At 37.8% G+C, this 27,462-nt stretch overlaps 3 protein-coding genes across 3 annotated transcripts; all 3 read right to left on the bottom strand.

The window, feature by feature from the left end:
• Positions 1 to 314: 314 nt before the first annotated feature.
• LOC130438554 (sodium/potassium-transporting ATPase subunit alpha-1-like) lies at positions 315 to 7,531 on the bottom strand. Its single transcript, XM_056770483.1, has 22 exons — positions 7,404 to 7,531; positions 7,153 to 7,266; positions 6,074 to 6,133; positions 5,781 to 5,984; positions 5,232 to 5,345; positions 5,006 to 5,140; positions 4,804 to 4,921; positions 4,463 to 4,731; positions 4,071 to 4,379; positions 3,850 to 3,984; positions 3,572 to 3,764; positions 3,315 to 3,490; positions 3,095 to 3,231; positions 2,682 to 2,832; positions 2,437 to 2,605; positions 2,205 to 2,359; positions 1,996 to 2,119; positions 1,653 to 1,798; positions 1,040 to 1,170; positions 792 to 893; positions 619 to 710; positions 315 to 447 (listed from the first exon to the last, which is right to left on the bottom strand). The coding sequence occupies exons 1-22, from the start codon at positions 7,512 to 7,514 to the stop codon at positions 419 to 421; spliced, it is 3,174 nt and encodes a 1,057-aa protein (XP_056626461.1). The 5' UTR covers positions 7,515 to 7,531; the 3' UTR covers positions 315 to 418.
• A 3,595-nt stretch (positions 7,532 to 11,126) lies between these two features.
• abcb6a (ATP-binding cassette, sub-family B (MDR/TAP), member 6a) lies at positions 11,127 to 20,525 on the bottom strand. Its single transcript, XM_056737690.1, has 20 exons — positions 20,332 to 20,525; positions 18,989 to 19,536; positions 17,930 to 18,070; positions 17,598 to 17,787; positions 16,872 to 16,964; positions 16,597 to 16,789; positions 16,376 to 16,497; positions 15,521 to 15,630; positions 15,371 to 15,436; positions 15,153 to 15,278; positions 14,985 to 15,061; positions 14,714 to 14,777; positions 14,539 to 14,624; positions 14,040 to 14,097; positions 13,812 to 13,916; positions 13,539 to 13,713; positions 13,105 to 13,217; positions 12,775 to 12,869; positions 12,464 to 12,532; positions 11,127 to 12,269 (listed from the first exon to the last, which is right to left on the bottom strand). The coding sequence occupies exons 2-20, from the start codon at positions 19,502 to 19,504 to the stop codon at positions 12,110 to 12,112; spliced, it is 2,559 nt and encodes an 852-aa protein (XP_056593668.1). The 5' UTR covers positions 19,505 to 19,536; positions 20,332 to 20,525; the 3' UTR covers positions 11,127 to 12,109.
• Positions 20,526 to 23,753: 3,228 nt separating this feature from the next.
• Positions 23,754 to 26,725, bottom strand: LOC130407417 (zona pellucida sperm-binding protein 3-like). Its single transcript, XM_056730217.1, has 8 exons — positions 26,063 to 26,725; positions 25,618 to 25,736; positions 25,434 to 25,537; positions 24,885 to 25,062; positions 24,692 to 24,809; positions 24,220 to 24,311; positions 24,052 to 24,140; positions 23,754 to 23,770 (listed from the first exon to the last, which is right to left on the bottom strand). Exons 1-8 carry the CDS (start codon positions 26,723 to 26,725, stop codon positions 23,754 to 23,756), a joined length of 1,380 nt encoding a protein of 459 aa, XP_056586195.1.
• Positions 26,726 to 27,462: the final 737 nt, after the last annotated feature.

The raw sequence follows: 27,462 nt of genomic DNA, 5'->3' as shown, positions 1-27,462 counted from the left end.
GAAATGTTATGTATCTTACCATATTTGGAACATCAGGTATTGACAGGTACGCCCACTTTACTTGTGCTTACATTTAGGGGAACTCAGTCAGCTCATACCAGGAACTAAAGTAGATTTGTGGGGGTGTGGTGACATGAGGTGTAACCATATATGTGTCATATGACCCCTTGAATAGATTTGAACAATATTATGCATCTTGAGGGGATACAAGCTGGTCTTACTGCTCAGAGGTAACCATCTACTGTCTTTTATGACAAGTGAATCTCTTTAAACTCACTCAGCATCACACAAACACAAAATCAACACATTTGACCTTATGTAGCTTTACATTTTATTGACAGAAAATTGCCAAAATGTATAATTTTGAAGACATCACAACAGGCATGTTACATATAGGCTTGGAGATGGTCTTCTTGTCTTAGTAGTATGTTTCTTTTTCCACCCAGCCTGAAAAAATATAACACAGATATTTCAACCCTAATCTCTCAAAGGAATAAATAACAAATAAGAACAACATTTTGCATTTGATTGGTCTTCTATATAAACAGTTCTCATTGTACTTCACAGATTTTCTCTTTGAAAACAGATACAGGGATGTGATGATAGCATTATTTTTACCTCCCGGGTTTTGTCTGATGATGTATTTTCTGAGTTCATCATAGATGAAGATGAGCAGTGAATATGGGAAAGCACAGAGCCACCACATGGGTCTAAAGAAAAAAGAAAATTATGATCAGCTAGATATATGATAATCACAAAAAATATATAGTTACTGTAATACGTCAACCTACTTCATGGGATACATTTTGACGGCCATGTCCATGCCTGGGCAGTAGGACAGGAATGCTGCCAGGGCTGTTTCTTCAAACAGTCCAAAAGTAAGAACTCTATTTCTACAAAAGTAAAAATATACAAATAATGTTAAATATCAGACACATTGGAGGGGCTTTATAGATATAATGAGAAGCCATGAACCGGAACTGAACAAACATCTGATAAATATCAAGCAGATTTTTTGACTTCTTTAAGCTTGACATACTTCATTCCCTGCTTAAAGATGGAAAGTCTTCTGGTTTTACAGATGAGTAAGTCAGTCCACTGCACGATCACTATGCTGGTGAAGAACGCTGTGTGGCAGGTGTACTCCACGATCTTTCTGCGCTCGTATGTCTAATGCACACAAAGATAAACATAAAGCAATATTCAAAAGATCAATATATCTACACCTTAAAGCAAATGCTTGGTAGTGTAAAATAAGGACCAACCCAGTCTTTGGGTTTCAATGAACCAAAGTTGGATTGTTTCAACCCATGGTTGGGTCAGATATGGTAATTTTGAGCTCAAGTCAAACTAACAGTTGGCTTTGTCCCTATTTTATTATAAACTGTTTCATCGGACACACGCACTGGCCGAAGTTAACTTTCAGTCTGTGTATGGCTATAATATAACAATTTATTTTATATTCAATTCATATTTATATTAATCGATGTTAAAATTTATTTTATGTTATCTGTATTAAATTAAATTAAATAAACGTACTGATTCTTTGTGGAGGACTACCGGAGGTTGAGCTCGGGCCACATAACGTTTGTTCATGTTGTTGCTGCTGAAACCGCCTACAGAAAGATTTGTTCTACATTTTTGAAACTCACCCACTGTTGGCCGTAGCTGTCTTCGAGGTCGCTTTGATATCTGTTTTCCCAACCACTTCGAATTCCTACCAGATCCCACGGCAGAAATCCATTCTCAGCAAGAATCACAAAGTAGGTGAAGAATCCTCCAACGGCTTGCATCATGCCTGAAGTTGAGTAGGATGATATAAAACGTGATTATTGGGTAAAAGCAATAATGAAGCTCCATCTCTTAACCTTTAATTGTCAGAGGTGCAGAAGCAGATCCCACTAAAACGTATAATTGAGATTGTTGTAAGAATTCATGCAAATTAGCCTCCTTGAAGTTGTGTTTGATCTGTGCAGAATAGACGTGAACTCTTACCGATCTGCCCGTAGCTCATGCTAATCAGTCTCTCGTTCACCAGCCTGTCTGTTTTAGCATCTCTGGGTTGTCTTTTCATGATGTCACTTTCAGCAGTTTCGTAGGCTAACGAGATAGCAGGAATCTGTAGTAACGATGGGAATGAATGATGTAATACAACATTCTGAGTTTTTTACATCGCTGTACCTAAAACTTGATATTTTCCTTACCATGTCAGTGCCCAGGTCAATACACAGAATGGTGATTGTGCCCAAAGGTAGAGGAATACCCACAAGGACGAAAAACAGGAAGGGTGACATCTCTGGGATCTTACTGGTCAAAGTGTAGGCAATTGACTTCTTCAAGTTGTCGAAGATCAAACGGCCTGATGTGAGGAACACACATCGTAGAATAAGTATCAATGTTTCATCTTCAAAATAACTTTTCAACAACATTTCCTACCTTCTTCGACTCCAGTGACGATTGAGGCAAAGTTGTCATCCAAAAGAATCATGTCAGCGGCCTGTTTGGATACGTCAGATCCAGCGATACCCATAGCCACACCGATATCAGCCTTCTTCAGAGCGGGAGAGTCATTCACACCATCACCTGTAACAGCTACGATGGCACCCTAATAAAGACAAAAAAGAGGATTAAACGTGTATACTGACTTGAGACAACTGCGAAGGATTAAATGAGGATGGTACCTGTCGCTGACAACCTTCCACTATGATCAGTTTTTGTTGCGGAGACGTTCTGGCGAACACTATTTCTGTATGGTGTTGGAGGACTTCGTCCAACTGTTCTGAGGTCATATTCTTCAAATCTCCACCGTGGACCACGCAAGCCTTTGCATCTCTGAAGGAATAGTTTGTATTAACAAACATCACGTTTTTCGACACATTCTCATGGCAATTCGTAGCTATTTTACAAGGATGCTAAAGCATGAAGTTGTCCTATTTTTTTTGTACGTTTTATTGCAATCTGCTTTCGCCCCAGTAACATTAGATGTACAGGTGGTGATTCTTTGTTTCTTTGTTTACTAACTGTTGTAAGTTTTTTACAATAAAATAAAGCTATCGTTAAGCTTCGTTTCCAATGTCTAAACTCACAAGTGTACCTTGGGTTAACCTCTCCAACTGGGATTTTGAGCCGAGCAGCAATATCATCCACAGTCTCGTTGCCTTCGGAGATGATGCCGACACCCTTTGCGATAGCTTGAGCTGTAATCGGATGGTCACCGGTAACCATGATAACCTGTCGTAGAAGATTTAAAGTCATTATTTGATTTGCGTAATTTAAAAAGATTCTAGTTGTGGACCTTGGATCAAGCACAACACCTTGATTCCTGCGCTCCGACATTTGGCCACAGCATCTGGTACAGCGGCACGAGGTGGGTCGATCAGGGACATGAGGCCAACAAAACAAAGATTCTCAGCTGGGAAGTTTATGTTGTCAGTATTGAATGCAAAACCCTCTGGAAACTGGTCATCGGGAATGCTAAACTGGCAGAAACCTGTGAAAGAGAACACAGACATTTAATATGTCCTTCTGCGGTTACCCTGGAATGAGATAAACGTCATTAAATTGGCTTTACCCAACACTCTTTCTCCAAGACCTCCAAGCTTTAAATATGCATTTTGGAATGCATCCTTCATTTCGTCGTCCAAGTGTTGTTCCTTTCCCCCAATCAAAATAGTGGAGCAACGATCCAGGACTCTCTCGGGGGCTCCTTTCATCACAAGCAGGTGTTTAGACTCTGAGGAATTGGGATTCTTGTGGATTGAGAGCTGGAGCAGGACGGATTAGATACTGTTAGAAAGACCGTTCAAATCCACACAAATCTCCAAAGATAACCCCAGCATATAAAATTACCTGGTATTTGTTGGTAGATGTAAAAGGGATCTCGGCGACCTGGGTGTACTTCTCTCTCATTTCACTAACGGGACCACAGCACAGCTCGATACACTTCAACAGAGCAGACTCGGAGGCATCGCCAGCCGTTTCTCGCTGCAAATGAAATTTGATTTTAAAACATATAACAGTTCTGAGAGATGGAAATCTTTAATGCATCAGTTGAGGTGTTGAGAGCACACCTTAAGGACCGGCAGATGGCTCTGGTCAGATTGGAAGACAGCGCGATTGCAGAGGCCGGCGACACGTGCGAGGGCCGCCCAAGTGAGAGAGCTTCTGTCAAATGACTGTCCCGTCTGGTTCTCTGTGGTGTCTGCTATATGAATCTGGTTGTCGTACCACATGTGAGCCACGGTCATCCGGTTCTGGGTTAAAGTTCCAGTTTTATCCGAGCAGATGGTGGTTGTTGAGCCAAGTGTTTCAACAGCTTCAAGATTCTTTACCAGACAGTTCTTCTTTGCCATGCGTTTGGCGGTCAGGGTTAGACACACCTAGACGAGTAGACTCTGGATTAGGTTTTTGACTCGGGCACACTAGACAAAGTCTCGAGATTGTTTGACAGTAGTAGACTTACAGTTACAGTGGCGGGGAGACCCTCGGGTACATTAGCGACAATGATTCCAATAAGGAAGATGACGCCTTCCAACCAGGTGTAGCCAAGTACAATGGAGAGGATTAGGAAGGTCAAACCCAAGAAAACAGCCACACCGGTGATAATGTGGATGAAGTGTTCGATTTCTTTTGAGATCGGTGTCTGACCAACTTCCAGGCAGGAGGCAAGGGTGGCAATACGACCCATGATGGTGCGGTCACCGGTGTTGATGACGACACCCTTGGCATTACCTAGAGGATAGTTTCACATTTTAATATCTGAAAGAAAGTTATGGAGTTAGATAATAGTTCTTGATTTTCTACCTTCAACACAGTTGGTAGAGAAGAACGCAATATTTTTTGTCTCCAGCGGGTTTTCACTAGAGAAGTCAGGGCTACGACTCTGGGGCTCAGATTCACCAGTGAGCGAAGAATTGTCCACCTAAGAACAAACGCGAGATGTTTCATATAAACTCATACACCAAAAAGAAAATTTTGCATATAGGATAAAATGATTAGGGCTTACCTTGCATCCGTGTGTGGAGACGATGCGGAGGTCAGCTGGGATTCTGTCTCCTCCTTGGACCTCCACCAAATCTCCTACAACCACCTCCTCGGCACTGATAGTTCTCTTCTCTCCATCACGTATGACCAGGGCGTGCTGCATGATTAGAATGACTTTCACTGAGTGTATTTTGAACGTTATAAAGTGACTTTTGTTGATCAAATAAAACGAAAGCACATTTTCGTACCTGAGGGACAAGGTTCTTGAAAGACTCCATGATTCTAGAGCTCTTGGCCTCTTGATAGTACGAGAAGCATCCGTTAGCGGTGACAACAAAAGCAAGCACGAGTCCGAGATACAGCTGCAGAAGAAGATGTAAGTATGTCGGAAGATCATTTTATGTGAAATAATTTACAGTATATTTACAGTATCAACGACGTCTTGCATTAAATTCATAAATTAAGATTTACTTGGCAAGTGAAACTATTATTAATTACTAATTATTAAGTATTGTTTTTCTGATAAATCAATTATTAAATTTTGCTGAGTTTATGGTTAAAACAAGCAAAAATATACTTAATTCAAGTTTTATTTTTATTTTCCCATTAACAGATATTTTTGCTTGTTTTAAGCATGAACTCACTCAATTTTCATCTTTTTAGAAAGAAATACTAAATAATGTTTTTACAGTGTCTTTATTACAAATTGTTGACAAAAAATCTAAGGTTTAAGAATTTTTAACAGTCATGGTGTATGATTGATAATAAAATATAAAGACAAATCATTATGTTCCTACATTGTCATTTGGAGGTTCTTCCTCTGATATAGCCTGGATTGTATAGGCAAAAAAGCACAGAAATGCACCGATCCACAGCAGAGTTTGAAATCCACCAAAGAGCTGTCGGCAGAACTTCACCCATTCTGGTGTTGTAACGGGAGGAGTCAGGGTGTTCGGTCCATCACGTTCTAAGATCAACTTGGCTTGTTGAGAGGACAAACCCTGTCACAGGTAAAGTTAGTGACGTTATTCAACAGAAATGCATTAGATTTTAAACAATACAATTTAGTTAAAGTTTGACTTCTACTTACTTTGCTCAGGTCAGTACCGTACTTTTGGTGAAGCTCTTCAAACGTTAACTTGTGGTCCTCCTACAGAAGATACAGAAGCTTATATATAAATGTATTTTGTCTGCTTCAGAAAAGGAATGTACAGTACAGACTGAACAATTAAAAAGAGAAAATTCGGGCCAAAGAATCAAAATAATGCCATCATATTTCCAAATCATATAAAATGTACATTAGCCTACTGTACATGTTGTGTGGTCTGCAGTAACATAACTTCCGTTTCATTTACAAAGAACACTTTCACTAAGACTGTCAATTACATATTTTGATGCTGTGTTTGATTAACGTTAAGAATCAATTACAATTTCCCATTATTATAATTTATTGTCAATTACTATTCAGGTGTACATACTACTATGAGATAATTATAATGCTTAATGTACATCGGCCAGTTGGAGTGGCAAACAAGAGACAGAATTTGAAATCTAATCTTACATAATATTAATATTATTTGCATCGTTATTAGTTCAACAAACTTTTTTATTTAGTTTTTATTATCATGTGATTTTATACTGATGCATCAGTAGGTCTGCAAATGCTTCAGTAGCTAAATTAATAATCATTTGTGAATATAACAAATAAAAATGACCTAAGCATGCGCCTTTTAGATCAACCATCGTTATTACACCACAGAGAAAACAACTTTTTCTTCAAATTTAACAAAATATGTATTTTAGTTTTATTTTATTTTAAAAACCTACTATTTAAAAAGTGTACATTTCTAAGTAATATCTGTATTCACAACTAATACATGTTTTTCAAATCTTTATGATTTATTGGTTTTCAAGCTATTTTCAGCAATTCTTAAAGTGCCTTAAATATTTTAAAGTTCATAAAGAAATCACAAGAAGGGTAAGTGGAAATTAAATCGAATTATTATGAAAGATAGAACCTATTTTATATTTTTACTTGTTATTTCCTTTTAAGGAAGGTATTAAATATTTTGGATAGGTTTTTTCCCCCAAGATTTATTTGTAGCTAATTGTCCATAATTTTCCATAATTATTATTTTCAACTAATTTAGAAATGTATTAAATCCATACCAGCTCAACTTCTTTCTTAAGTTCCTCCATGTCCTTCTTGTTTTTCTTCCCTTTTTTAGTTTTTTTGACTCCATCCTCAGAAGTCGCTGCCGGTGTGTACTTTTCGTTCCCGGTCTGTAAAAACACAATAAATCAAATAGATAAAACAATAAACATGACATATTAACAAGAACATATAACTTACCTTATGCCAATCATGAGTCATTAAAGAAAAAAGTAAAAAAGATGAGAAACAATTATAGTTCACTCACCCCAAACCCCATTTTCGTTTTTCTGTGACGGCTCAAATCTGGTGATATGAGGAGTCCAAGTTTGTCCTCTCGTGGAGACAGAACCTGTGTGTCTGAATGGGCTTCACACATTTATACCCTGCCATCACACCTGTTTAATGAGGAGATCTTCTGGGAAATTTAGGGAGGAGTTTGGTGTCGTTTTCTTTTATCGTATACTGTACATGACCTTCATCCATACAGGTAGGTCATTCTTTTGACATCACAGTGAAGAACAGGTCAATAAACTTCTGTGTTATCAATAAATCTACATGGTGGCCTGTTAATAATGATTCACTTTAACTTCCTTTAAAAGTTAATTCCTTGGTGTGCATTGTTGACTTTTGAGAACTATTTTTTCGTCGTAATCATAATTAAATCTGGGTTAATAATTATTTATCATTATTTCTATAAAACCTTAATTTTATGACTTTTTGGGTCTTTTTCTTACCATGGTAACTGATTGATAAGGTAACATCCAACCCACAGTAATTGTAATTTTACAATATATTTTTTTCTGTACATGTTTTCTGAAAGATCTGTTGTCAGTGACTAATGTCTTACAGCCCTCATGTAATCTTATAAAGTTTAGTCCACATTTTTGTTTCCACGATCTTGAATTTCTGATAATGACCACACTCTAGGAGAACGGTGCTATAGGTGCTATATCACAGGTTCTTCAGGATTTCTTTAGGATGGCTGAGGTGATATATAGCACCGCTACTGTATGAAGAACATGTTAACATTTACATTTACATTTAGTCATTTGGCAGACGCTTTTATCCAAAGCGACTTACAGTGCACTTATTACAGGGACAATCCCCCTGGAGCAACATGGAGTAAAGTGTCTTGCTCAAGGACACACTGGTGGTGGATGCTGGGATCGAACCAGCAACCTTTGATTTTCAAGTTCAGTGGTTTAACACACTAGACCACCATCTCACCATGGTGTTAAGCCCCTGTATGCGGTTCTAGAGCAGCAGTTCTCAAACAAGGGGACGTGGCGTGGCCCCCTGGGGGCGCCCTTGATGGATCCAGGGGTACCACAGATTTTGTGGCATTTAAGGAACCATAGAAATTTATCATCAATTTTATGCAATCAAATATAAAAATAAGCCCACCAACCAAAATAATTGATGTTCCAACATTGTACAACTAAATTTGTTTTTGGTTTAATTCAAATTCTAAGATTATAAGTCTTTATTTGGGGAGCGGTGAACTTTACACAAAGGGGGCCAAAGAAGGAAAAAGTTGGAGGATTGCGCCTCAGTCAGTCATCCCAAAGAACCGCTGAAGAACCATTGAAGCACCAAGATGTGGTTCTTTATAGCACTTTAAAGGGGTTTCCATTGATATCGAGCCAAGACCCACTTTTAGAGACACTGTATCATTTTTTAAAAGATGTATATTTTGTAAATACAACGTATTTGTTATGGAACGGAAGTTCTTTTATACAATGCGACATTGTTCTCTGAAAACGGATCCATTACCTGGATAGTAAACACTCTTTGTTGAAGCTAATAACACAATCTGATCCGTCCAAAGTCTGCTATTAACACCTGGACTTCTAACAACCTTTATCAAACAAAGAAGATCATTAAGACAGTTGTATTCCACAAGCATATTCTTTAAATTAAAGAACATAACATGATAAAATAATATATAAAGAATCACACACACATGCTGTATAGATTGTACAGAGAAGATTAATTCGTGTCCTTCACATTGCTTTCGAATCAACACAGCTGGCGGTACAGGAACCAACATACATTTGAATACCCCTAAATAATAACTAAAACCTTCAACCAAAGCTGAGTTCAAGGTTATTTTGCCTCCGTATAGGAATCTTTAAACTTAACTCAATAAACAATCCAGCAAATTGTTGTTCTCACGGACCATCAAAGACTCTTTCTCTTAGCTTGACAAGCTGTCTTTCACGTCTAAAACTGGTTATTCAACTCTTGACTTTCTTTTAATGCAGACATTTTAGGCAGAACAGAAACACGCTTCTTTTCTTATATGTTTATGTCAGAGATATCGATAAACCTTTAATAAAGAATAAATGGTAAGAAACATATTGTAATGGCAAAAGGCAGTGTTGAGGCTTTTAAAATATGGCGTCCACATTCAACTTCCTGTCCTTTCATTGACAGCTAGAGTACATACAGTTGTCTCGTGACTGCAGGTGACTAAGCAACAATGAAGACGGAGGACAAGCCCTTTTAAAGTCACCTTACAATGTCAAAAAGTGCTTTAGATTACCCACATTATATTCACTTGTCGTAATCACATTTTGTCTCAGAGGAAAACACAAAGCACAACTGGTGACCTTGCGGAGAAGACGTGATATTACTCTTATAGGAAGGGTTTAGTTGGATTTGGGCTGTTCTGGACTCCAACTAAATGGTATTAAAGTGCATCTGATAAGAGGCCTGCTCAACTGAACCAAGACGTGAGGCTTGACCGATTTCAGCTGAAAGAACCTTAAACAAACATACATTTATTGCATTCTTGTACAGGATAAGTGATTAACAAAAACTATTTTCTCAATAGGGCAGTGGAAGGTGTGGAGATTTAGGGGCTCAGCCCACAGCTCCAGGGCCCTCATATGCGATTCCCAGCAAACACAGAATGTTCCCCTAACGTTCCCATACGGTTATTTTTATGGGAACCATAGGGCTGAAAATTAAACCCCAAAATAACACGCAGAAAACATTCTGGCAGGTTCCCTTTTGGTTGTTAACTAATAGCATTAAAAATGAAGAGTTTGGTTCCAAAATGAGGTTTTAATATATTATAATATGGTGTCATGTTTTCATCGTGTTTTATTGTGGTAGTTGCATTTTTTTTCTGATATTCTGGCTTAAATCAAAACAAACCAACTGCACTTTAATTGATATTAATTGGAATGCACAATAAAAAGAAACATGACGTTTGAAAAACTGAGTTCACTCATTTTGGAACCAAACTCTTCAAATGGACTCAAGTACCATCAAGACCTACCGTAAGCATACATAATAAAGGTTCATTTTTAAAAGCACCGTACACACAGATGAAACTATTTAAATCTATAAATATAAACGACCAACTGTTTAGAAATTAATTACCTAGATTGTGTTATTAGCTTCAACAAAGAGTGTTTACTATCCATGTAATGGATCCGTCTTCAGAGAACAAAGTTAAATTGTATAAAACAACTTCCGTTCTGTAACAATACGTTGTATTGACCAAATATACATCTTTAAAAAAATGCCACAGAGTCTCTAAAAGTGGTTCTTGGCTCAATATCAATGGAAACCCCTTTAAAGTGCTATAAAGAACCACATCTTGGTGCTTCAATGGTTCTTTGGGATGACTGACTGAGGTACGATCCTCAAACTTTTTCCTTCTTTGGCCCCCTTGTGTAAAGTGCACCGCTCCCCAAATAAAGACTTATAATCTTAAACTTAGAATTTGAATTTAACCAAAAACAAATTTATTTATACAACGAACCGACCAATCACATGGCTCCTTAGAAAAGGGCATTAAAAACGGTTCAAATATTCGGCCTTAACTTTATATCATCATCTTTAAACATCATTATTTTGTAAAAGACGCGTATCTCAAGCTAAACAAATAAAATTTAAACACTTTTTTCGCCTAAGATTTATTTGTAGCTAATTGGCCAGAATTACGCCCCCTGGTGGAAAAGAGAACAACAACAAGTCTTGTTTTCCAATCTTTTAATGTTCTAATTTTGTATGTGTACATAAAGAATGAAGGCAACACACGTGTAATAAAACAAACACATTCAATCTGTATAAACATAGGGTAAGCCCTTCGCTTGCTGTACAATAAAATACCAAGACGCACACACTCACACACACACAGCTTCATCCAGATAAATTATGATTTCCTTTTACCCAGATTCTGTCACACACAAAAACAACTTCTACACATATTCATCTAGAATAGCCAGCTTAAACCTTTCGGCACATTTTATCCACGTCCCATAGTTCAGCGTCAGTCCCACATGATTCTTTCCCTTTTGGTTATCGCAATAACACACAGATCTAATAAAGCTTTGATTATTAACAACCCGATGACCATAATTGATCACTTATGAAAACATCTTAATGGTATTTGATAGTCTTATCGAATAAACATCCTGCATAAACGTCAAACATTACACTTTTCTCCTCTGCTTAAAACTTTGTCTTAAATTCAAACTGAAATAAGTTTGACCTTAGATTTAGTCTTTAATGGTCTAGACACACATTCAGTATATATTTCTATTTACTCATGTACACCTAAAGTGCAACTTTTTTATGAGAATAGTAAATTACAATGCGTGTCTGTCTGGATCCTCATAATAATTACATTATACACCCTACAATGAAAAGCTGCTATTCGAAAGCATTAAAAATGAATAATAGACAAATTCACTTAAATAACAGACTTAAAAAACTAAACAGACTTAAATTTCAATGTGTTGTTGGGTGTTTTAAATGTGATGTCAGTAGTCCAGGTTGCAGTTGTCAGACAATAGCACGCCTCTGTCAGTCTTCTCGTATTAAAGGCAGTATAATTTAGCGTTATGAATGCACGAAACAAAAAAAACAAAATCGAAGAAATAAGAACTGGCCTCGGATACACTTGCTTAGCGCAATCATAGTAAATGTGCCATGAAATGAATACACTGTCCTGATTCAGTGGCTTCTGTCTGTTGTAGTGGATGCTGGGGGTTGTAGTTTCTCAGATTTTCTGTCTTTAGTCTCAGAGTCGGAAGCTGAATCCAAGTCTTGAGCCTGCTGCTGTTTCATCCACATATCAGAATACATCCCTCCTTTAGCCAACAGCTCCTCATGTCTGCAAGATTCACAACCAGAGAGTCATTGCAAGTATGTCTTAATGCATGTGATTTTCAACCTTGCTTGACCAAAACAGTCAATTAAAGACAAAAGTTCAAAAAGTGACACATATCTGTATAAGACAATCGATGTCAGACAAATAAAACTCTTGAAATTGTTACAACTGAATCGTCTTTGTAATGAATCACTTACCCTCCTCTCTCTGCTATCTGTCCATCGCTGAGAACAAGAATCATGTCGGCTCCAATTATAGTCGACAATCTACAGCACACACATTACATTAGACAGAATGTTACCATTAAATCTCTTTATACAGACAATGTTGCGTTCTTTATTGGGATTGGTTGACATGCACTTCAAGGATGTTGATTCATTTAACGGAGGGGTTTCACAACATTACAATGGCTTATTACTGTATCATTCTTCATTGAAATCAAGGAGGTAGTTGAAACATTAATGTAACCAGAACCATGACAGGTTAAAAATGACACATAAGCATTTACCTGTGTGCCACCACAATGGAGGTTCTGTTGGCGCAGACTTTACTGAGCGAGGCTTGAATGTTTCGTTCGGTCTGTGTGTCTAAAGCAGATGTGGCCTGCGGGTAGAAGATCTTATCATGAACATATCAAATCTATTTGTGTGTATAAATAAAACTTAAGAGTGTGTTCATCCATGCATTTAAAATGCATCTTTAAAAATAACTTGAATGCATAACTATTACTTAGTATATTTAACTATTTTGATTTGGCTGTAAATTGCATTCCACATTTTTTTCCACTTCATTTCCTTGTTGAGACATTTCCTCCCATAATGCACATTTGATGTCATACCTCATCCAGGAGAATGATCTGTGGTGCTTTGAGGATGGTACGAGCGATGGCCACCCTCTGCTTCTCTCCTCCACTCAACTTCAGCCCTCTTTCACCCACCTGAGTTTCATAACCTACAAATGTATTACAAAAACATAAATCGACACATTAAATATGAACTAAAATATAAGGTCATACTATAAAATGGCAAAAGCACCAAAAAAATCTAAAATAATTATATTAAATTATAATGTGTCAATATAATATTAATAATAAATGAAGTATTGTATAATTATTGTGTATATTCAAATAATAATATCAGGACCTTTGGCGAATGATTTTTAATATACATGAAATGATATTTAATACGTCACATATTTTTTAAATAAATATATTCAAGGACATTCACAGTTTTTTTTCAGATGTTGTTTATATCAGAAGTTGAAATCTCTCACCCTCAGGGAAGGTCATGATTTTGTCATGAATGTCGGCAGCGATCGCCGCCTCCTCCACCTCCAGGTCGCTCGCGGTAACCCGCCCGTAACGGATGTTGTCTCGTATGTTATCATTGAACAGGACGGTGTCCTGAGGAACGACGCCGATGTGAGCCCGCAGTGAGCTTTGCTTCACCTGAAAAACATCAAGATACGTTTAGCATAATTACTACTGAACAGCCAGACAAGAAAAGCAAATGCGAAGCTTTGTTCTGGTACTCATCACATCTTTACCTTGGAGATGTCTTGACTGTCTATCTTTATACAGCCTCCCTGAACGTCATAGAAACGAAACAGCAGGCGAATGATGGTGCTTTTCCCTGATCCAGACTGACCAACCTGAAACACGTCAAAACACTCCTGTGTTATAGACTGTGTGTGAACTAAAAGGTTTTGGAAACCGAAATGTTTGGACAGATCCAGACACAAACACATGAAGTGACAAAACAGAATAAAACTTACAAGTGCTACCGTCTGACCGGGGAGGGCAGTAAAAGAGACATCTTTTAGAATCTCCTTTCTGCAAATAAAAAAATATACAAATAACTATATTATATTAAAGATTGCCCTTCACCAATGTTATAGTTTCATGTTTTTTGTAGTTTTATATTCTGAAATGGCTTTAATTATATATTTTAAGTTTTTGTGTTCATTTTTGTTTAATTGTTTTAATTTCTATTGTTATGTGCTTTGTCATATTATTTGTTTGTTTACAGTGTGTTACAATATAATAATTTATTTTACATTGTTTCGTTTTTACATATTTTAGTCAATAATTGTAATGCCTCAAAAATTAAGTTTTTTTATATATTCTTAAGGCTACATTCCTAATTTTCATTTATTTGCCAATATTTTAAATGTTTTCAATAAACAGAAATGTTAATTATTCCTGAAAGTAAACACTGTGGTAATAATGATAATGCTTTACTTTATATGTAAGAGAAAGGCAGAATCTACTTACCCTTGTGAGTAGCTGAAAAATACATTTTCAAACTCAACTTTTCCCTGTCTGTAGTACAAACTTCCGGCGTTGACATCATCCTTCACCTACACACACAACAAAATAACATCATTCATAATTCAAACGGCGTAATATTTTCAATTTTCACAATTTATAAAGAAAATCCTCTACTCACCTCTTCTTCCTCAGTGAAGAGCTTAAACATGCTTTCCATATCAATGAAAGAGTTCTGGATCATTCTGTCCGAGGAAAGAAACAGAATGTAAAATAGCGATTGATAAATTTGTGATCCCATTTTAACCACCACACTTCTACAACCCCTCACATCATTACGGTTGCTTAGTATACCCTTTTTATTGTTGGCTATTATTGTTAGATACTCCTTCTTTTAAGTGCGAATTTTGGATTAACATTTGCCAAATAAAAAAAGTGAAGAAGCTGCGTACCGATAGTACGTTCCAAACCAATTGAGAGGGGTGTAGAGCTGAATGATGTATGTCCCAAAGAGGACATAATCTCCAACCTAAAAGAGCAGGACAAGTAACATACAGTTCTCTTATAATTGACACTTGATAAATGATTAAAAAAAACAGAAACAATAAGCAATAATGTACCTGAAACTTGCCCTCGGTTACAAAGTACGCACAGAGAAGAGAACCAGCCAGCAGCCCTGCACCAATAATCAGATTCTGGGTTTGATTTAGGAAGGCCAAAGAAGCGTTTGTCTTCCACTCCGACACCTGAACAAAAACAAAACAGTTACTTTTAAAACCAACAACCCACAAATAAATGAATGTGTCCCTTCACAGGTTAAAGAGCGTGTGTTTGTTACCTGATATTTGAGGATGGCGTCCTCAAATCGATTCACTTCGTAACTCTCAGCATTGTAATATTTCACCTGGTGAAAATGAATTCAACTTTCTTAAATGCTATCATGTTGTAGAATTCACATACACTTATTTTGTTATAAGGGCCATCGCACCGTCTCAAAGTTCAATAAAGAGTCCACAGCTTTAGATTTGGCATTGTTATCCTGAATGTTCATGTCTCGTCTGTATTTTGTTCTCCATTCGGTGATAATGATGGTGAGAGCTGGTAAAGATAATAACAAATAATCAATTCAATTAACAATAAACTATATTTGAAGAGTTTGGTTCCAAAATGAGATGAATTGCCCATTTCAATGAATAACAACCAAACTGCAGTTCGTGTGTTTTGATTTCAGCCATAATTACTCAAAAGATACAGCTAACATAATAAAAACATGATTTTTGAATCATTTCAAAACCAACTCTTCATTTATTCTTCTCGACTTCTCTGGCAAAAAAGCTTAACATGAATACACTTTTAAATGATCAACTACATTTCCCGAAATGTGCATCAACCAGAGCACAGTGCACCTGAACAGCGTGATCCCATAATGCAATGCGCCCAAATTATCCACAACTAAGGTCGCTGCTGTTGTGTTTATATTTGTGTGCTGTTTACAGTTTAAACTACTGAAAAGTACACAGATTAGACTGCAAAGTGTGCAGCAGACGCTAGTGGACTTGGTAGGTAAACACAGCCTGAGCATCTCGATGTGAACCCGCTAAACAAGTCCTTCAGGTTTGACTCAAAAACAAAACTAAACTGAGGTCTCGAAATGTGTGTAATATTGTTTTAGATGATTCCCAAAGCCTGAAGCGGTACCTTTACTTTATCTCCTCAACTTTTCACTTTGTTACTTTCACTTCTTTTACAACAATAACTTAAAAACATAAAAAGCAGGCGGGTAATGTTCTATATTTCATTTCATTTATTAAATACATTGAAGTTGTGTTTATTGGATACTTACTGAGGTAGAGGGTCATGCAAACAAAGACAATGAGGCCGAACCAGGCGTTAAAATAGGAGATGAAATAGATGATGGCGATAACGATGTCAGCGATGGTGGGAAAGATGCTGAATACGATGTAACTGTTCAAATAAACAAGTTATTAAAAAACGTATTGAACAATAAATCAATATTATTCGATAAAATCACAGACAAATGTGAAGATATTTTTGGATTCGGACCTCAGCAGGCTGTTAATGGAGGACGTTCCTCTGTCGATGCTCCTCAGAACGTCTCCAGTTCGTCGGCCCAGGTGCCAGCGCAGAGAGAGAGCGTGCAGGTGAGCGAAGAGACGCACCTGCACCACCCGATTAGTGTACTGCTGAACCCGGATCCACAAGAAAGAACGCATGTTACTCACGAACCCAGACGCACCTGCCAAGGGAAACAGATTTTCAGACCGATCGAGCTAAAGGTCACTTTTAGAAGATCTCATGAGAGCGTGCCGTGTCCTCACCAGCTCCTCCACCCTGCAGGAACTTCAGCAGGGCGTAAATGCACACCGTAAGAGCCAAAGTCTTCCAAGAGCTTCCATCTGTTAGCTGGTTCACTGTGACAAGAAAACCAAGTGTTGCCATTAAATTTGTGACAGAGCTTCATATCAGATGGTTTCCTATAGCTCCTCAATGCAGAGCGTTTTTCACAATAAAAGCATGGTGTTTCCGCGTCCAGTGTGCGAACCCCTTAATCAGTGGCGCAAAAATGGGGTATGCAGTATATGCGGTGCATGGGGCGCCATTGTGCAAAAATATTATTTGTTTTTTCAATAAATGTAATTATATAATACGTTAATTATACAATTATATAAAACTTTTAAATATAAAATCTGATTAATAGAAAAAAACAATTGTTCGATTATCAAAATAATCGTTATAGTTGCAGCACTAATTTATTAATTTAGTTCATGATCTCGCATACCCCTCAGAAAATGTGCAATTCAGCCCCTGCCCGTAATAGTCATCATTATTCAGTACTTCATAAATGTTCAGCTTGGGTAACACTATAAAAACCATTAAATATTCTGGCACAAAAGCAGTTTTGTTTAGCAAACTTATTTGAAATGTTTTCAGATCAAATGATTTTTAGGTCCAGAAAAAAACTCTGCACTCAAGTGACCCCGCATTTTTAAACAGCATTGTAAAAGAATACATTACCAATAGAGTTTGTGTAAAAGAAAGGGCACCTATGTTTTTGTAGTATATGGGCACAAACACATTGATGGCGCGTTCAGCTCCCAGCAGACTGAGACACAACACGACCAGCAGCTGTAATATGGCGTTTCCTTTAGGCCACATGTAAGGGATCAAGAGCCGCACCTTCTTCCCGAAATCCTTCCACGTGGACTGATTCTCAGAGGAGTCACCCAGGAGAGGCTGTGAAGATGTAGGAGATCACGAGATCAACAATTTTACAATTCAAGTGCAGATGCTGTAAATCCAAATTTAAAGACATTATAAATTATTATAAAACACGATATAAAGGTTAATTATGGATATGTGTCGGTCAATCCCTCACCTGTGCGCCGTGCTCGACATCACGCTCATCTTCATTAATCATAAGCATGTACGGTCGCCGCGGCAACCCCGGTGCTTTGAGACCTAAGAGGAACAGCAAACCCGAGCAGAAATAACGCAGAAGCCAGAAAGCAAACTCCACCTGAAGACATAGTGACAATGTCAAAGTCAATACACATACAGGGATATATATAAGTGCTTTAGTAGTGTGTGTACCTTATAGAATCGGAAAATTTAATTAAACTCAGCTTTTTAAAACTAAATATTTACCATTTTGAATTTGGAACAAGCTTTTATCCAGAACGTTCAAGGTTAAATTTTTCTACATTTTATCAGCATGTGCGTTCACAAGAATTAAACCCGCGACGAACTGAACTATAGAATATAACTTTGTCTGAATCATTAAGATATCAAAAACTCTAGTAATAAAGCGAAATGTTTATAGACAAACTCTTACACTTTATTTAGATTTTGTGTTACTTCTATTTATTTTTGATTAAAATATTACATTTTTGCCAATCGTATTTTATTTATTTTGTATTATATACCATGATTATTATATTAATAATTGCATAACTTTATTTCATTACTTTCAAAAGCCCAACAGCTCAAGTGCAATTTAACAAAATGCCACAACAGCTGTGATATGATTGGTCAATAAGAGCAGTTTGGGGGTGTGGCCAACCGAGCGGATAACACGCAGTCAGAAGCCAGCATGACTCAACAATATTTACTGCACGTGCAAGTCTCCACTTCTTAAAAGACACACACTGACATGACAGTTTTGACGTTTTTATCGTCACATTTGATCACTGCAGTGTCACTCTAAACTGTTGAACTTGAATGAAACCTGTTGCTTAATTTTTGCTTTAAAATATTGTATCAATAGAATAACGCTGTGTCATGATGTGTGTGCATTCAGAGAGCGAAGTCACTTTCTCACATTTGACACAGTCAGAAAGCACAATAGAAAATCTGGCAATGGTCATGAAATAGGTAGGGTAAGAATAACACGTCATTGTCATCGCTTTAATTGTGTTATTGTCTTCAGAACAAATACCTGCTGATTGGGCGTCTCCAAAGCCCACCACCACTGAGGGCTCATCCACGATATAAACGCCAAGTTTTCGGCCGCAAAAGCCACGGCCCAATACAGCAACAGAACCACACTGTGTCCTCTGGTTCTGTCCCTCACCAGAACCCTCTTCCTCTCCAACCGCAGCAAGCCAACGGCCCAAATCCATCCCAGCGTTGAGAGGCAGCCGTAGAGCACCACGTACCCTGGTTGGTCTCCGCCCTGACTGACCCGATAAACCGTCCAGCCCGGAGCATGCAGGGCGAGCAGCACTGACAGGACCACCTGGAGTCGGTAAAGTCCGGAACGGGGGATGAACTTGGGCTCCATCTCTGTGCCGTAGCGAGAGTAGCTTAGGCACAGGAGGGCGCCGAAAAGGAACGAGAGGGCGAGCAGGACGCAGGGCACCAGTGTGAAGTAGAAGCATAGAGTCAGGCCGCCCTCCACCCAGACTTGCTGCATGGAGACGCCTGCTTCACAGTAGCTCTGTATCTTGGCCATTATGGCGACGATGACGCTCACAATAAATATATCTAGAAAAAAAATACAAAATTATGAACATTTTCATATGCCATGATATTTTAAAGTAGTTCAAGCAATACCTTGGGTTTTAAGCACATGAATGTAACAATAACATTGTTATTATTGTAATAACTAAAATACTCATTTAATTTTTTATGTTATTTATGAATTTTGTGCATAAATAAATACATTTATTAAAACGTAAGATCAACAGTACTATATCTGTTCTTGTGTTTTCTATTTATAAATAATATACATGAAGAGTTTGGTTATAAAATGAGACACATTTTTCCAAAATCATGTTTTTTATTGTGCATTCCAATTATTATCAATCAAAGTTCATTTGGTTTGTTTTGATTTAAGCCAACATTACTCAAAAAGTACAGCTAACTAACACAATAAAACACATGGTTAACATGGTTATCATTTTGGAACCAAACTCTTCACATGATATACATTAATTTCCTAAAAATATTTTGATTCAAAATCATTTAAAACTATAAGAGAGGAACAGTACCGAGTCATGTCATTATTTTGGTTAAATATATTATCGATATAACTTTATTATTATTGTTAATGAATAGTCTGCAAAGTTAGGCATCTAACTTATGTCAATTCAAGACTATGTATCCAACTAACAAAAGAGCAAAACACGGCAATATCATAAAACCGTTATATAATAACACTATTGTGCTACCATTATATTTTGCTAAATAGTATAATATTAAATAAAACAATGTCAGGACGACACATCTGCAGACATGGATACACGTATGTATCTATAGGCCAGTAAGATATAAACAAACCTGTTTCCTAAGAGCGGTTTTCGGATTCTTCAAGTCTCTCGAATGTGTCCATAAACAGTTACAGCTTCAGACGAATTATGATCATTTTGATGCGCTGATAAACATTTAAGTGATCGTTTTCGTCGTCTGTCCTTGCATTTAATGTAAACGAGTCATGCACGCGCACCCATAGATTTGCGCACCTCCACCGGCCATGACTTTTATTATACAACAACATTATGACCCACGCCGCCTCAGGGTCCTAGTGCCGTACACGATCCGCTCTGCGCATGCGCGTGATTACGTATTAGAAAACGTCAGAATGGATCAGAAATGATCGTCGAGAGAGCAGCGAACGTACGGAAGTCGCGGTCGTGTGGTATCTGTTACTTTTTACAGCGCCGCTCAAGATGGACCAACCACAGACGTTTAAAAAATGATTGCGTTGTATTTTAGCTGCATGTAAAGTATATTTCAACGAACATACATTTTGGTGTAAAATTAAAAAGGTCCAAAAAGGAAGTTTTAATAACGTGAATGATAAATCCGGCGAACGTTAGAGGCGTTTACAAACATCTAAATTAAAACGATATCAAATATATACGTAAAATATGTAGCCTATTATAAAGTAATAAAAGAGACGTGTTAAAACTTGACAATCAGTCGCAATCAGTTATTGTAAATAACTCAAAACTTCCTGAGACCTTATTTTGTCATTAAAATCACTATTTATAATTAAATTTTTTATGTCGGTTACTCTAAAATAAACGTGCCCTGTCTCCACTGTTTTATATAGGAGTGCCATATCAGAATGAACCAGCAGGTGGCAATGTTATACCATTTGTTTGAGCAGTTGTGGCGCAAGGCAGATGACCAAAATGTCATCTGCGTAGGACATCTTACAAATATCACATATTTTATGGTTGCGAGTTTGGAATTATTGGAGAAGGTATATAATTGATAAAAAATTTCTTAAAGTGCAAAACAGGATTTTTCAATTATAAAACAAATGATATTTTTTTTTACATTTACATTTAGTCATTTGGCAGATGCTTTTATCCAAAGCGACTTACAGTTTAATCATGCACAACTCTGTAAATACTGGCCACTTGCTTAAAAAATCTTTTTCTTTTTCTCTATTCTTCAAGCTATTTCTTTTTTATCAATGTGCCTATTAGGAATATCAAAAATATTTCTGATTTTATAATGCGATAACAATATTTTTTTTTCTATGACCTGTACAAGAAATAAAAGTTGTTTGAAAATAAGAAAAATGCAATGGTTTGTGTGTCATTGATTATTAGGCTACTATGAAGACTACTGTCCTTTCGTTTTTTTAAAGGTCAACTATGTTTCCTTTACAACACAAGTCACATGACCGGCCCCAAGACATCAGCCGTGAATTACCTTCCTAAATGACCTCTGCCTTCACTCATTTCATAAAGACAATTATCTTGTCATTTCCTAAATACATTAAATGTCGTGTCTGTGATCCGAAGCCGTCTCTCATTATCTACATATATGTTATTAATAGAGACGGTCAGTGAAGCCCAGACTCATGGTCCATTAGGCAGGAGAAGAGAGACTTAATTGTTTCCTGAGTGTCTGGAGCTGGGGACTGGAAGAGTAAGGTAATTAAATCTCTCTCTCCTTTACGGACTTTCCTCTGTTGACGGGAATCTTAATTAAGAGGGTTCATTATGACTTCTGACAGACGTCGTCTCTCGCTGTGGCAAGAGGCATCTTTATCCTGGATGCTTTACCTGCTTTTAATAAATGAATAGTATAAAGCGACAATGCGGTATAAATGAAGTGCATGCTTGGATTAAAGATGAGTGTGTTCTTTAGTAAACACAATACAGTGTTGTTTTATCAAGACATCAACACAAATAACATGTCAAAGAATTATGCATATTAACACCACACCCTTTTTAATGTCCTGACATCATCTGGCCATTAAAACGCAAGCTATTTCTATGTAGATTGTGTTAACCTCCTGCCAAGTTGCACACAGAAGCAACATACAGTTCATTATTACAATTGTCCAGAATTGTAACGGCCATCGCATCAACATTTCATTATTTATTTGAGCCAGGGTCTCATTTCAAGCACTCGAGGGGGTCGCTGTGAGTCAATGGATGCGTTTGTAAACCACAGTGATATTATGGAACATCAGCTGGGTACAAACACACCATTACAGTTATACGCCACACTTCATATTAATAAACCTTCCTGCAGCTTTTATGGCCGTTTTAATCACATCTATTCATCTTCCTGCCCCCATGGGCTGTGTGTTCAGATGCAATCTGTTTCTCCGAATGAAAGACATGGGCCATAAAGTTCTGTCACCAAAATACACCCCATATACGTAAATATACACATATGTAACTTATTAAAAAAATAAATTACTTATTTCAACCTGTGTTTTTATGCTGTCTTAAAGGGACAGTTCCCCCAAAATAAAAATTCTATCATCATTTATTTGCCCTATTGTCATTTCAAACCTGTATGGCTTTCTTTCTTCTGCAGAAATATTTCCAAGCATATCGGTCACTGAACTATGGCCATACCCATTGACTCCCATACCGTAAAAAAAGGTAAATTTACAGTTCTAAAACAGACTTCATGTGTGATTCCCCAAAATGTTTTCGAAATGCATGTAATTTCACAGGGTTTTTTTACGGTATCTTTCTGGCGCCCCAGCTCCTTTTTTTACAGTGTATTGTGTAGACAAAACCAATGCAAGCTTTCCTGTACCTCAGTGGTAAGATCATTGCGTTAAAAACGCAAGGTTGTGGGTTCCACCCCAGGGGATTGCAGATACCCAAGTATAAATGTATAGGAGACTGCAAATGTAAGTCACTTTGGGTAAAAGCGTCTGCCAAATGCTTAAATGTAAGTCGATGGGTACCGCCGTTGTTCTGTTAAAGATGACCAAAACTTTCTGTATAGTTAAAACATACGTTGCCATCTATCCTCTAGATCTACTTCCAAACTGCTAACCATACAAGACTGAACCGTCGAGCGATCATTTCCTAATAATATGGAACAAATTGCATTTTTAAATGCCTATAACTACAGTCACACAGACTTGAGTTCCTCTGTGACAAATTTATGGTTACCCAGAACAGCAAATGATCACAGTGCCACAAAGCATTAAAGAGCGCCACAAACCAGTGAAGAGTGCCAAATCAGCCCTTTTAAAAAGCCGATGGGTCATTATCACAGATGGTTTTCCCAGAACAGAAACAAAAACCTAATGGGCTTTAACCAACTAACTGCGGGTATCACCGTGCCACAGAACAAAAAAAATAACCAATTAGAGAAAAAAACTTTTATTGTCAGTATCATATTAAAGTAAGAAGTTGCCGATGCTTTGGATAAAACGATGTTGTGAGGACAACAATACACAAAATCACAACTACCAAACCGTTCACGAGCAGCTAGTCGATGGAAAACTCTAGAAAGGAAATTAAGAAATTAATCATTCAAATACCTGAATCAGGTACCATCAGTACGGTGTCAAAAACATGGTCACCTGCATTTTAAGATGAAGACCGAAAAGAAAGTAAATGCTTGTTTTCACTTGGTGGTGTCTGCATGACAAAGATGGGGCCAACGGTAGCTTCATCTTCCAACGTGGTATCTCGCAAAGGCACAAAGATTAAAGCAACATTTTATAAATGTACAGCAAGTCCAAAAAAACCTCTTTGGATAAATAACTCCGAAACGGATCAATACCTTCAGTATCTAAACTTCTTCCCTTCCTTACAGCACAGCTCGTCTCACAACAACCACACAAATGATCGTCTCCGCTCGCAGCCACCCAGCTGTAGGGTCAAATAAAAACACTAATTTATCAATGAATGAAATCTTAAAAACAAACTCCCAATATCATCAGTTCTGTACCTGTTAGATCCCAATACAAATGAGCAGGCCTTGTGCAATGAATCAAGGGGACTAGATGTCGCTGTAGCTCTTAAATGACAAGTTATGTAGATCTGGATGTAAAAGAAAAATTTGGGACTTTAAATAAAAGATAGCTCAGGTATAAACCGAACTGGCTGAATGGAAATGCATGTTTAGACATGATGGAAGTGAGATTTTTCAACTTGAATTAAACATTGTCATCATTTACTCACCCTCTTATTTTAAACATGTGTGACTTTCTCTTACACAAAAGAAGATGTTTTGAAGAACGTTGGTAACCGAATGCCATCGGTACCCATTTACTTCTATTGAAGGGACACAACGCAAGTCGCTTGTTTGGTTACAAACGTTCCTCAAAATGTCTTTTGTGTTCTGCAGAAGACGTTCATGCAGGATTGAAATGAGGAAACGAGGACAGAATGTTTGTTTCTTTTGTGAAAAATGGACCCACCGTTCCGCTGTGATCTTGCTTAAACCTGAACGCCTCCATCTGAAATTGTAACTTGTCATCTTGAATCCTGGGCATGAACGTGGACCTGGAACCTGTCAGCTTGGCATCAACCATGCACCTGAAATATTTACAGCCAGATTTTATAACATTACGAAACTTTAGAAAGAAAGCGTTACAAACTTCGGCCACTCACCCACTGTTCTCAATGAAGGTGTAAACCGTGGCTGCGTTCCCACTCGGACCCGAAGTAGCCGCGCAACTTTCCACAAAAACCTGCAAGGGTACGTGACTAGCGCGGACCACAGACACTTCCAGATTTATAAAATTATCCAGAAAGTATGTACTGGAGGGTCTCTGAAACTTCCAGTCATCTACAAAACAGTATAATAAAGTAAAATGAAGTGTTTGAAGGGACAGTTCACCCAAAATAAAAATCCTGTTATCATTTACTCAATCGCCTTTTTAAAACCTGTTTGACTTTCATTCGCAGAACACAAAAGAAGACATTTTTGAAGAATGCTGGTAACCAAACAAAGGCTGTACCCAATGACTTGCATTGGTTTTGTGTCCGTACAAGAGAACTCAATGGGTGTTTGGTTACCAACACTCAGTAAAACGATCTTTTGTATTCTGGGGAAGAAAGTCATACAGGTTTAAAATGACAAGAGATTGAGTAAACAACAGAATTGAATTTTTTGGGAGAACCATCACTTTATGTATTAAATGTTGAATCTTCTGTTACCAGTCATGAGCTTGAGAGAAAACTTTAAGTGGTCTTCTCCAGTTTTCAGTGCAGCGTAAGGAATCCAAGCGGGTCTCAAAGCATTGCTGCTCACATTCTGTTTCCTTAAAATATTTAAAATGAGAAACGGTTTACGCAAGATAAAACTCTCACAATCTCACTTTTGCAAGCTTTTTGGTTTTACCTCGGGTAAATGCAATGAATAGCAACCATAGCATCGTTGGTCTTTACAATGGGTGTGTTAGGAACAGGTGAAGATGAATACATCAAAGCAAAAGAATACACGAGTGTGTCTTCAGTCATCTGTAAAATACGGAGTTTGATGCTTAAAAGAAAGTTTAGGATTTCTCTTTGATGTTTATAGATTCATTGCAAATAACAAAGAATAAACTAAAATACATAAAAAAAGCTTCACAGCTTCATCATTTATTCATTCTTACACCTGTAGGACTTTCTCTCTTCTGCAGAACACAAAAGAAGATATTTTACAGAATGGACACAAAACCACTGAGACATTTCTCAATATATCTTCTTTTGTGCTTCACAGTCACAGGCAGTTTTATTTTAACAATATGAGGGTGACTTTCATTTTTGTCTGAACTATCCCTTTAACATTTATCTGGACATACCGTGAGTGTGCTCCCGCAATCTGTTAGCACCGACTCAAAGACAACAATCCTTGCATGGTCATCGAATCCAACAAACGGACATCCACCTAGCGTCAGATCAGACGGATCGATGAACTGCCTGTTTCCTAAGAAATCCTGCTGGGCGTGAACTTTGACCGAAACCTCTCCACATTGAACCACCACAGAGTTTGCAGGCACTGGGGTATTTGGCTCAAACACCAACTGCATCACGACCTCATCCTTCACCACAGACTGGAGAACAGGACCTGCCATGGGTTTCTGTTGAATTTGTGTGGGATACTCGTGTCTTCGCTCAGGTCTGAAATTCATTTGGCTTTGCACGGGTGTGTAGTTGGTTCTCTGGGACTGCACTTGGATTGGGTTCTGGACAAACTCTTGCGACGGAGGGCCTGCCCTTGCTGGAGCGGCCCTCCAGGATGGGGCGGATGCAGGTCCTCTGGTTTGAATACGATTTTGAAGCTTGTTGGATGCCAAACTAGGCTGATTTTGATCTGGTCGAGGGACATGTGGACGTCTCAAGATGGCGTGTTGACCCGAGCCCAGGTCTAGAGATGGCTGTCTGTGATTCACCGGTTCAGAGTGACACAATAATGCGTATGAAATGATTAAAATAAAACCAAAGACCTTTGTACTTCTTTCCATTGTTGGTCTTTCGATACCTTCCTCTGAGCTCTTGGAGGGTAAAATAACTTGTAATCACTCTTTAATGTTGATTGGCTGAAATGGTGTGGTTCAAAGTTGACCCCGCCCCTCTTAATTTCCCTCCAGCCCATCACAATTAAAATGCTGGAGGGTGCCACACTATAAAGAAAAGCTTTGATATGCAGAAATTTGATTTGAAAATATGGATTACGTGGACATTTCTAAACTGTAATATAAACGGGTTTATAAAAACATTTTGTTGAATTTGAGAGTGTTGCATTTGTCATCTAACATTAATAAGCATGGTTATATAAATAAACATCTTTTTGAAATCATAGCAAAATGTTCTCGTTCTTCCACACTCTGTTCAACCAAACTCACAGCTGCAAGTGTACTCTGTGTTCATCAGGGGCTCTGTTGTGTTAGTCTTTCACAGAATTTTACATCACGCTGTGCTAAGCTACTCCGACACGAGACGAAGCTGTGAAAGGACAGGTCTCGGATCAGCCGGAGCTGCCTGTCATCCCTATTATGCCGTTCTGAGTAACTGCATTAATGGCTTCTAATTTGGCCCGGGGGGTTTGAATGGAACCGGTGGCGTCTGCGACTCCAGTGCCAGAAACCAAGGGCCATCTGCTGGAGACCACAGGAAGCAGGTATCTCCCCCCCGTCCCCCCAGATCCCAACAGACACAGACGGGCAGCAGCTGCTCATTATGACACATGCTAAATGAATAC

This window comes from Triplophysa dalaica, chromosome 2 (genome assembly GCF_015846415.1).
Source record: "Triplophysa dalaica isolate WHDGS20190420 chromosome 2, ASM1584641v1, whole genome shotgun sequence".
In the NCBI taxonomy this organism is placed as follows: Eukaryota; Metazoa; Chordata; class Actinopteri; order Cypriniformes; family Nemacheilidae; genus Triplophysa; species Triplophysa dalaica.
This window is presented reverse-complemented; position numbering and strand designations above follow the sequence as displayed.

Coding starts and splice junctions, on each gene's coding strand:
- LOC130438554 (XM_056770483.1), bottom strand. CDS start 7,514: ATGTGTGAAGCCCATTCAGACACACAGGTTCTGTCTCCACGAGAGGAC. Junction 4,380..4,462: donor GTCTCCCCGCCACTGTAACT/GTAAGTCTACTA, acceptor CTACTCGTCTAG/GTGTGTCTAACCCTGACCGC. Junction 1,171..1,652: donor ACAGCTACGGCCAACAGTGG/GTGAGTTTCAAA, acceptor TGTGTGCATTAG/ACATACGAGCGCAGAAAGAT.
- abcb6a (XM_056737690.1), bottom strand. CDS start 19,504: ATGGCCAAGATACAGAGCTACTGTGAAGCAGGCGTCTCCATGCAGCAA. Junction 13,917..14,039: donor CCGGTCAGACGGTAGCACTT/GTAAGTTTTATT, acceptor GACGTGTTTCAG/GTTGGTCAGTCTGGATCAGG. Junction 13,218..13,538: donor AATCATGACCTTCCCTGAGG/GTGAGAGATTTC, acceptor ATACATTTGTAG/GTTATGAAACTCAGGTGGGT.
- LOC130407417 (XM_056730217.1), bottom strand. CDS start 26,725: ATGGAAAGAAGTACAAAGGTCTTTGGTTTTATTTTAATCATTTCATAC. Junction 25,737..26,062: donor ATTGCGGGAGCACACTCACG/GTATGTCCAGAT, acceptor CGTATTTTACAG/ATGACTGAAGACACACTCGT. Junction 25,538..25,617: donor ATTCATTGCATTTACCCGAG/GTAAAACCAAAA, acceptor AAATATTTTAAG/GAAACAGAATGTGAGCAGCA.